This window comes from Rousettus aegyptiacus, unplaced genomic scaffold, assembly GCF_014176215.1.
Source record: "Rousettus aegyptiacus isolate mRouAeg1 unplaced genomic scaffold, mRouAeg1.p scaffold_m13_p_14, whole genome shotgun sequence".
NCBI lineage: Eukaryota > Metazoa > Chordata > Mammalia > Chiroptera > Pteropodidae > Rousettus > Rousettus aegyptiacus.
In genome coordinates, this window is record NW_023416289.1 from 58871264 (window position 1) to 58880951 (window position 9688).

The window sequence follows — 9688 nt, forward strand, 5'->3', positions numbered from 1 at the left end:
CTCCCAGGAGGACGACCGTCAGCTTTGTGGCTTACTGCTGCTCCACCCAGTGTCTGCAGACCTTCGACCTACTCAGCTGATAAACACTCCAGAGCCTGGGGAGTGCCGCCGGCTGACACCGCAGTCGCCTGCATGTCACACACTGCGAGGCAGAGGGACAAGAGAGTCCAGCCAGGCCAAATGGGCCCCCACATCCTGTCCCGTCAAATGCGGGGGGCTGCAGAACTCCATGGCAGTGTCATGAGGGAGAGCGTCAGAGCTAAAATGCCTGCACCCGCCCGAGCTGGAATATATCCTCCTCCAAATGAAGGACACTTTGTCTTCTGTGTGTTTCTTTTTATGCAAGTGTCTCATACACAAACTATTTAGCTTGATTGTGCCTCCCCAAATCGAATTTAAAGCAACTTTCAGTTCCCTCAAGAACTATAATTTGATAATATAGCCAAATTAACTTTGAACATGCATACCTTCAGTGATACGTCTAATATCCTCCTCGCTTTTTCTTTCTCCAGAGAATAATTTTCCCTAGAGGTTATTCTCCATGTTTTTAATGAGTTTCAGCAAACCCCAGGGCCTCAATAGTATTGAATATTGGGGGGCCAGGGTGTTCCTGAGTTAGCCACAAAGGTTCTGCAGGGGTCTTAGCATATCCCCCCTGGAAAGTTACAATCTTGTTTATAAGTTTTGCAACATATGAAGATACTTTTGTGAGGGATTTTAAAAATAAAAATGTAGATTATAGATGAAATAATGCTCTTATTTTGAAAGACTTTACAGAAAAATAATTTTTGAAATGTCTGATTTCCCAATAAGATTTTTTTTATATATATATGAGAAGAATTTGAGGAATATTTGAGACTTCAAAAGATCCGATCCTTTTCTTTCCAGATCCAGACATTTCCTGGCGATGAGAAAAGAGGAGAAAAAACACATCAAAACATGACTTCCAGTGTTTCTTATTTTGGGGTTTATGATTACATTTATAATGACTTTGAAATACATCTGTGATGTGTGAAAAACAGGCTTCATCTACTTCCACTGCTAGTTAGCAGGTCGTTCTGAGGACAGCTGTGTACATTTGATTCAATACCTGGGTACATTAAATTATCTTCATTTTGACCCTGGATTTCTTATGTACTTAACACACTGTTATCCAGATACTACTGAGAAAATCCGGGAAAAGCAGGTCCAAGTTCAGCCTTGGACTGTTGCAAAAATACCATAAATGGGAAGTCTGTGAGATTGCATTCTGACAGAAGAAATGCTCTTCACGGGGGAGTCACATATTTGTTCTTCCTTTGAAAAGATGACATTTTAATGTCTCTTCGCTGCCAGATGTTCATCTGGTGGCTGCAAAGTGATTCAATTTTTTAAAACAAGTTTAATTATACAGTGTTTTTTCTCTAAGGCAGGACAGAAAGGGGAACCAAGAAGGTTTACTTGGTAGGCACATTATTTTCAAAAACTGTCAGACTTGTCGAAAATTTGGCTTATGGAATTTTATTAGCTGCCCTAAATCTGTAATGGTAAGCTCTAATAGTGCGAAAAATCCTACATCGCTACTGACGGATGTGTGATCTTTTCAGTCACGCCACCCGCGGCTCCGAAAGGAGACTATCCGCGTAGAGTGGTGAAGGCAGAATGTTCCGTCTGTTCCAGCTGCATTTTCACTGTCCTCACTTCCTCTCGTCCCTTTCATAACTTGGCCTGTTCAGCCTTCAAAGGCTTGCAGTATAATAGGGACTGAAGATCCATCTCGAAATATAACATGTCTTTCATCTTTTAGAATAATTGAAGCTTTAGCGTAACCTCTACCTGTGTATAAGTTGGCAGGTGAAAAAAATGTGGCGTGAACCTTCCTTCACCAGTGCGACACAGGCCTAAGTGATTGCCGCCTGTCATTTAAATGACAGTAAGTATATTGTGGCATCTTTCGTTCACCCTCTACAATTGCAGGTCTTAAAAGGGAGCTATGACATGCACTAACCCTGATATTCAGGATTCGCGTTGAGAGAAGGATAGGTAAGACTGTTGTTTTAACTCGTTTGAAATTCCTCAAAGATGCATAACCACCCAAGCATCCTCTCTGTTCCTGTCGAAAATAATGTGCATCGAACATCACCAGCAGTGGGCAGCCTTTGTGCAGTCTCGGCCTTGACGCCTGGGACAGCTCCCAGCCTCATTGATGAGAAATAGAATTTATAATTTGGCCTCCCTGGTGCTGTTCATTATAAAAAAAATTTTTTACTGGGTTCACCGATATCATTCTTAACCTTTTGATATTATAAAAGATTATTGTAGACCAGGGGAAATTTGCTTCTCTGCTATGTATTGGAATTGTGCACAGAATTTGCAGAAAACTCTAAAGTCATTATGTTTTCTTGAGCAATGATGATACCATGTGGAGAAATATTTCATGCAATTATAGTAATGCAAAAAAAAAAAAGTTACTTGGAAATAGAGTCTGTTCAGGTAAGTCAATAGATGTGGATAATGGTAAGTTTTAAAATTCAGAATACTTTGTTGGGCAAGGGCCTCCCTATGACATAGTGTAAAGGGGTCCATTTTAAGTGAATCGCTATCAGTGTTGACTTCAAAACGCCTAATTGTCATCATACCAAAATCTTCAATTACATGACATTGTGTAGATGAAATGTTGCATCTTCAATGAATAAAATATATATTTTGAACAAACTTAAAATTGTTTTTAAATGATCAAAACACAAAAGAGCCCTGGCGGGTAGAAGATGGACGTATTCTGGTTAATCGAGAAGAGGAGATGAACACTTTTGCTGCCTGGCCTTCCTCTTCCGGAAAAGTGAGGTATGTTTAAACATTTTTGGTCAACGTACTCAACACTGAAACCTTTTCACATTCTGGCTTGTCTGACTAATTTAATGGACATCTTGCTTTTCTTCCACGTTACGAATTAAAATGTTTACTAAGAAAAAAAGCCTTCACTACCAGTTGGCTTCTGAGGCTTTGCATATAGTTTTCCCTAAAATATGTACCTATTTTGTAATCACTGGGGACCTCCAAAGCCAGTTTTAAAAGTCGTTACTAGTAAGGTTAGGAGTCCGTTTCCTATACCGAAAAATCAGACATTTTTATCTTTACTGTAAAAGCTTAAACACGACATGTTGCTTCAGAAATCAAAACATCTTTATGCAGATCATTTGTGAACACAGATCCCTAACTGGGCCAACACTAACGAAAGGTGATGTAATGAAATACTGAGATGTAAATTCATTTCACAGACTTGTAAACACACTCTCCTTAGGAATCTTATTTGAAAATCCCCACTTACTCACCCTGGCCATTTTATTTTCATGGTTTCCACCAACTCCTGTTTACTCATAATCAGGCTCCCCTACGTTTCCCCCAGGGATTCAGTGAGTATTTTGCTTTCTCTTAAGCAGAGGGGATTTTTATAAAGTCTGTATTCTTGCAAATAGCTCGATGTCTATCTAAAAATTATTCAAGTCTCGCTGTCCCTACCCAGGAAGTACCTCCCTGTGTCATCAGCCAATATGTCTGAAATGATGCAAGTGTCTCTAACAGAGGAATTGATCATAGCTGAGTGATTTAGCCTCAGTCTGGACAAGAGATTGCTTTACAGCCTAGAATGTTCTCTTTGAAGCATATGACCATACGGTCCCTTGTGCTTCCGAGCCAGAAAAGTACTGGCAGCCCACTGTGGTGGCAGAGGGGGAGCATTCAGAGATCATTTTTATATGTAATTAAGAGACTTGCAAAGGTTGGCCACGGTTGTTTTTTTCCCACTCACCTTACAGCAGAGTGTGGATGATTCTTGCTACCTGTGTCAAAGAATACCAGGTTTTGTTTCTTATAGTGATTTTGAGACTATAACCAAGACTTATTCTTTCCTTCTCCTTCTCCTTCTCCTCCTTCTCCTCTCTCCCCCTCCCTCACTCTTTCTCCCTAGTGAAAGAGTTTTCTAAAACTCTGTACCAGCTTACTTAAAAATTATGGCAACATTCATTTGGAGTGTAGGCAGTTGCACTAGAAGCCTTTGAATGCCTAGAAATGTTGATAGTGGTAGCTTTATTCGTTTTAACCAGATTCATTTTGTTAAGAAAAATAAAAGGGCATTAAATACTTAAAGCCAGCAAAAGTGATGCAGTAAGGACCTCTGAAAATTCTCCCCTCCATAAAAGCAAGGAGGAAATTGGCAAAAATGGTCAGAATCAACTTTTTTCAGAACCCTAGACATGAACCAAAGGCTTGCGGCAATCCAAAGCATATTTACTCAAAAGAAGTAGCTGAATCTCAGAACAGTGAGTTTGTGGCATTTCCACTTGCCCTATTTCCATTTCCTCCGTCACCTTTCCAGCACCGTTGTAGCCCTGAAAACCAGCAGTATGTCATCAAGACAGAAGCGGCGGCATAGAAGCCCTTGGAGGGGACAGAATGGGGTCGGAGCGCCTTCGAAGCCTCATTCCCAGAGAATTGTCATTATTCGACTTGTCTGCTGGTTCCCTGGAAGTCCTCACTTGCAGGGCCGTCTTTATTTTGCCTGATCAGAGCTTGCCAGGTGTGAAAAGCCTTTTCCACAGGGACATTCATGTAAAAAGAGAAAATTCTGAGGCAGTCGTGGCTGCCTGAAGCAGTGAATCACCACTGGAGTGAACAATAGGCTAAGGGAAAACTAAAGAAGAAAAGCTGAGGAAGGAGATGTTTGCAGGGGCTTTGTAAAGCTCCGCCATCCCTGGGAATCTAGATGGTCATGTGTACGCATAGGGCTTTGTACAAGCCAAGGATTATACAGCTTGCTCAGGGAAGACCTGAGAGCATCCTAACCTTGCACCTTACCTTGACCTTGAGGATCTGCACAAGCAGAGAGCAAAGCCTAAGGCAGAGCGGCCAACCTCCTGGCCGAGTGTTGAAGGGTGTCCCAACAGGGACGCAATGCCCCCAACAACAACTGGGAAAGTTATTGGTTTCAGATATTTAAGGAAATCGCTGTCCAATTATTAACTCACCCCAAAACTACCTGAGCCAGACTTCAGTGTCTACACATTACCAAAAAATATAGACTTTACAGAATTAGTTCAGATGAATCACTAAACAAAAACCAGCAGCTACATGAAACCCCGTAGCAAGTAAGTAAATCTAATCTCCAGAGTTGTCCCACTATTATTTAAAATATCTGGTTTTCCTTTAAACAATATAGATATGCAAAGGAACCAGAAAGGATGTATGTCCTATACACAGGGGAAAAAGCAGTCAATAAAACGTGCCTGAGGAAGTCCAGACACCGGACTTTGTAGACAGCGACTTTAACTCAGCTATTTTAAATATGATCAAAGAACCAAAGTATGAAAATGATGTCTCACTAAATAGAAAATTCAATAAAAAGAAATTATCTTAAAATGTGTAAATTTTTTAGTTGAAATACAAAAACAAATTCCTGAGAGGTGCTGAACATCGTATTTGAGCAGGCAGAAGAAAGAATCAACAAACTTAAATGTGGGCCAATCGACATTCATTCTGAAGAACAGAAAGAAAAAAAAAAAAAACGAATAGAGCCTCAGACACAAGGGACACCATCAAGTGTACCAACATATGCATAATGGGAGTCCCATAAGAGGAGAAGAGAAAAAGGCAGGATGTTTGAAAAAATAATGACCAAAGCCTTTAAAATTTAATGAAACATTAATTTGCATCCCTCGGAAGCTCAATGAACCCCAAGTAGGGTAAATGCAGAAGAGGTTCATGCCTGGACACATAATGATATTGTTAAAAAATAAAGACAAAGAATCTCCAAAGTGGCAAGAGAGAAATAACTTGTGTACAAGGGGTTCACATCCTAAACTATTCTCATCACGAACTATCCATTATTATGCCCAGAAGGCAATGGGATGACATTTAAAGTGACTATCAAAACAGGAATTCTATATCCAGCAAAACTATCCTTCAATAATGGAGAAATTAGGACATTCCTAGACAAACAAAAATCAAATTTATTATTAGCAAGCTACCTTACAAGAAATAAGCAGAGTCCTTCAGGCTAAATGAAAGGACAATAGATAGTAACTCAAATCTACATGATGAAACAAAGAGCTCTAATAGAGGTAACTAGGTAAATATGAAAAACAGTATAAATGCATTTTTTGTTTGTAACTCTTTTAATTCCTATCTAATTGAAGAGGCAACTGCATAAAATAATTACAAATCTGTGTTGGGCAGAAAATAAATTTTAAAAAATTGTATGACAATAATGGCACAAAGGGGAGGGAACACACTTATATGGGAACAGAATTTTTGTATACTACCGAAATTAACTTGGTATTAATCCAAACTAGATTGTTATACATTAAGATGTGATTTATAATCCCCAGGGAAACTACTAAGAAAATAACTAAAAGATATAACAGGAAATTAAAATGGTACAGTAGAAAAATACTAACAACAGAAGGCATGGAAGTAACGGAGAAATAGAGGAACAAGGGTACATAAGACATAGAAAACAAATGACAAAGTGGCAGACTAAATCCTACCTTATCAGTAATCACATTAAGTGTAAATGGATTAAATACTCCAGATAAAAGGCAGAAGAGTCCGAATGATCCAGCTATATGTGCCTACAACACATGTTAGCCAAAGACACAAATATGTCAAAAGCAAAAGGGTAGAAGGGATATTCCCTAAGTGTAATAACTAAATAAAACCTTTAGAAGAAAACAAATCTTCATGGCATTGGACTAAATAATTTCTTAGACATGACACCAAACGCACAAGCAACCAAAAAAATAGATAAGTTATACTTCATCGAAATTAACTTTCGCCCCTCAAAGGACACTATCAAAAAAGGGAAAAGACACCCCACAAAATGGGAACAATTATTTCAAATCATGTATCCAATAAGGGTCTAGTATCCAGAAAACATGAAGAACTCTTCAAACTCAATAATAAAAACGAAAAAATGTTAAATAAAAACTAGGCAAAGAATTTAAATAAGCATTTTCCAAAGACGATATATCAATGTCCAGTAAGCAACATGAAAAGGTGCTCGAGATCATTAGTGATTAGAGAAGTGCAAATCAAAATCACAATGAGATATCACTTCATGGCAAGAACATGGAGAAATTGAAACCCAGTTGCTGGTGGAGATCTATGAACTATTCAATGCTGGTTCAGTTTCTCAAAGGTTAAACCTAGAGTTACCATATGGCCCAGCAATTCCACTCCTAGTTATCTAAGAGAACTGAAAACCTACATCCATGCAAGAACTTGTACGTGAATGTCCACATTCATAATAGACAAATAGTAGGAACGATTCAAATGCCCATCACCGGACAAATGGATGAATGCAATGTGATGTAGCCACGATGGACTATTACCAGCCATGAAAAGGGAAGACGTACTCACACATGCTACAACGTGGATGGACCTCGAAAACATTAAGACAGAAGCCAGACATGGAAGACCACATATCATACGATTCCATTTATACGAAAATCCAGAATTAGCAAATCTGTAGAAACGGAAAGTAGATTAATGGTTGCCAAGGGCTAGGCAGGAAGAGGCAAATGGCAATGATGCTTATGGCTCTGGAGTTTCCTTCTGGGCTGATGAAAATGGTCTGGAGTTCAACAGTGGTGATGGATGCACATCTCTGTGAATATACCAAAAAACCCTGACTTGCACACCTTAAAGGTGTGAATTTTATGGGATATGACATATCCCATAAAATTATACCATTTAAAATCTTAATTTTAAAATCAAAGCCAGTGGTGTGACTTACTTTCCCTACCTGTTAATAGCTACTTTTGGATAGAACAATTCCTTCAGAAGCTACAAAGGCATCAGCTGTCCCTGTGGCTGGGAGATGGACCAAAACTCAGTATCAACATCTCATATGGTTTCAGAGTCCATTCTCACCGGTTAACACCAGCATTATTAGGCCAATAAAGCAGTAATTTTAAAATCCCAATCGTGAACCTTCCAACTCACTGAATCCATTTATCAGTTACCATTCCAGTGAAGGCCCCTCAAAGACCAAAATCCACTGAAAGTAAAACACCATGAAATGAACGCATTTGACGATATGATCAAGTGGAAAATTCTGTAATGCAGTAGGAAATCATACTTGCTTTTGTTCCTGGTTTGCAGCAGGATTTGGGTACCATTCTTTACCTAGAACAAAAATGTATAGGGAGGCTTGTTTACTAAAGGCCCTATCCTTTCAGCATAATTATTATTAAGTATTTGTGTATTTTATCAAGTATTCCAAAAATACCTTAATCTAAGGCTGTTCATGATTCTCTGAAACTGATAAAAGTCACTGTTAAGATTTATTTGTCCAAACAATTACACTCTTTGCAGGTATGCAGCAAATTTTAGTCCCCAAACTATGTCTAGATTTTAAATTAAATATAGGGATTTTTAAGTTGTATATAAGAAATGGTAGCCATATCTTGCTTTCTTCAGGTATATGCCCTTTATTTTTATTCCATTCATTGGGCTGGTAAATAATTTTAAGAGAAAAAATATAAAACCTAGTTTTAACATTATGACTATGATCTTACTATTTGAAATAATTGCAAACGAGCCCAATCCATTGATTATATAATTCAATCATGCATAAAAGCACTGGGTAGACTACTCTAAAAAGGAAAACCTTCTCTTTTTTTTAAATTTACTCTTGGCATATACCTTAATTCCAGTCTCCCTGCAAGAATTCTCTATCGATGTAATTTTTTTATAGTTTATGATTCATATTAAAGTAACCATTTTTTTTCTGATTACAAAAGCAATACTGCAGGCTAAAGAAAAGCATGAAGAAAAAGCTTACCATGCCAGGAATCCCCTGTCTTTTGGTGAGTATTTGTCTCTCTTTTCACTTGTTTCTATGAATCCTACAACTACATGTGTGGATGTACTTAAATAGCATCTTAGTATACATGCTATTTCATAATCTACTTTCTTCACCTATTGTATTATGAAAACCAGTATCAATACATACAGATACACATAATCACTAGCTGAATAATATTACATTTCTATCAATCTTATCATAATGTGTTATATACATTTAATATATTTTTAAATTTTTTCTGTTTCTATTGTATTTAAAATTACTAATTTCAGTGTCTTTATGTAATACCAATTTATTTGGGAAGGCAAATGGGAGATTGATTCTTTTATAAGCAAGTTCTATATTGCTACTAGTTTTATAAACACATTCATTTAACTCTTTCAACCAGAGCAATCTTGGAAAACCTCAGTTTTTAATTTAATGTTAGATTCACCATGACTAGTGCCCTGAAGTAGGATTTAATTCAAATGGACTTTTATTTGTATAACTGTCTAGGATGCCAGTTATCAGCAAAGAGGTTTCCCCCAAAATATTTCCATTTAGCATATATTTTTAAAACAAAAACAACAATGACAACAAATGAGCTGGGATTTGATCAATTAGGCTTGTTTCGTATTAAATCCGCAGCATCGATTTACGTTAGATTCAAGGCCAAAATATTTACATACAGTTAGTATAATAATCTGAGCTCACTGCAAACATAAGATACAGGAACCAGCTTTAAAACGAGCACCTCTTGGGAAGAGCTGTGTCAGCACCAAGGGGGAGGTGGCAGAGAAGGGGGGTGTTTGCCAGGAGGCGTGTGACTCAGCGGCAGGAGAGCGCACGCCACTCCCTCGGTTCACG

At 38.1% G+C, this 9688-nt stretch overlaps 1 protein-coding gene across 2 annotated transcripts in view; it reads left to right on the forward strand.

Moving 5' to 3' along the window:
- Positions 1 to 2694, forward strand: part of LRRC28 (leucine rich repeat containing 28) — a 75700-nt gene extending 73006 nt beyond the window's left edge. For both annotated transcript variants that reach the window (XM_016154943.2, XM_016154944.2), the window contains one exon: positions 8 to 2694. In XM_016154943.2, coding sequence (XP_016010429.1) covers positions 8 to 80 — 73 coding nt within the window. In that variant the 3' untranslated portion in view covers positions 81 to 2694. The remainder of the gene's footprint in view (positions 1 to 7) is intronic.
- Positions 2695 to 9688: the final 6994 nt, after the last annotated feature.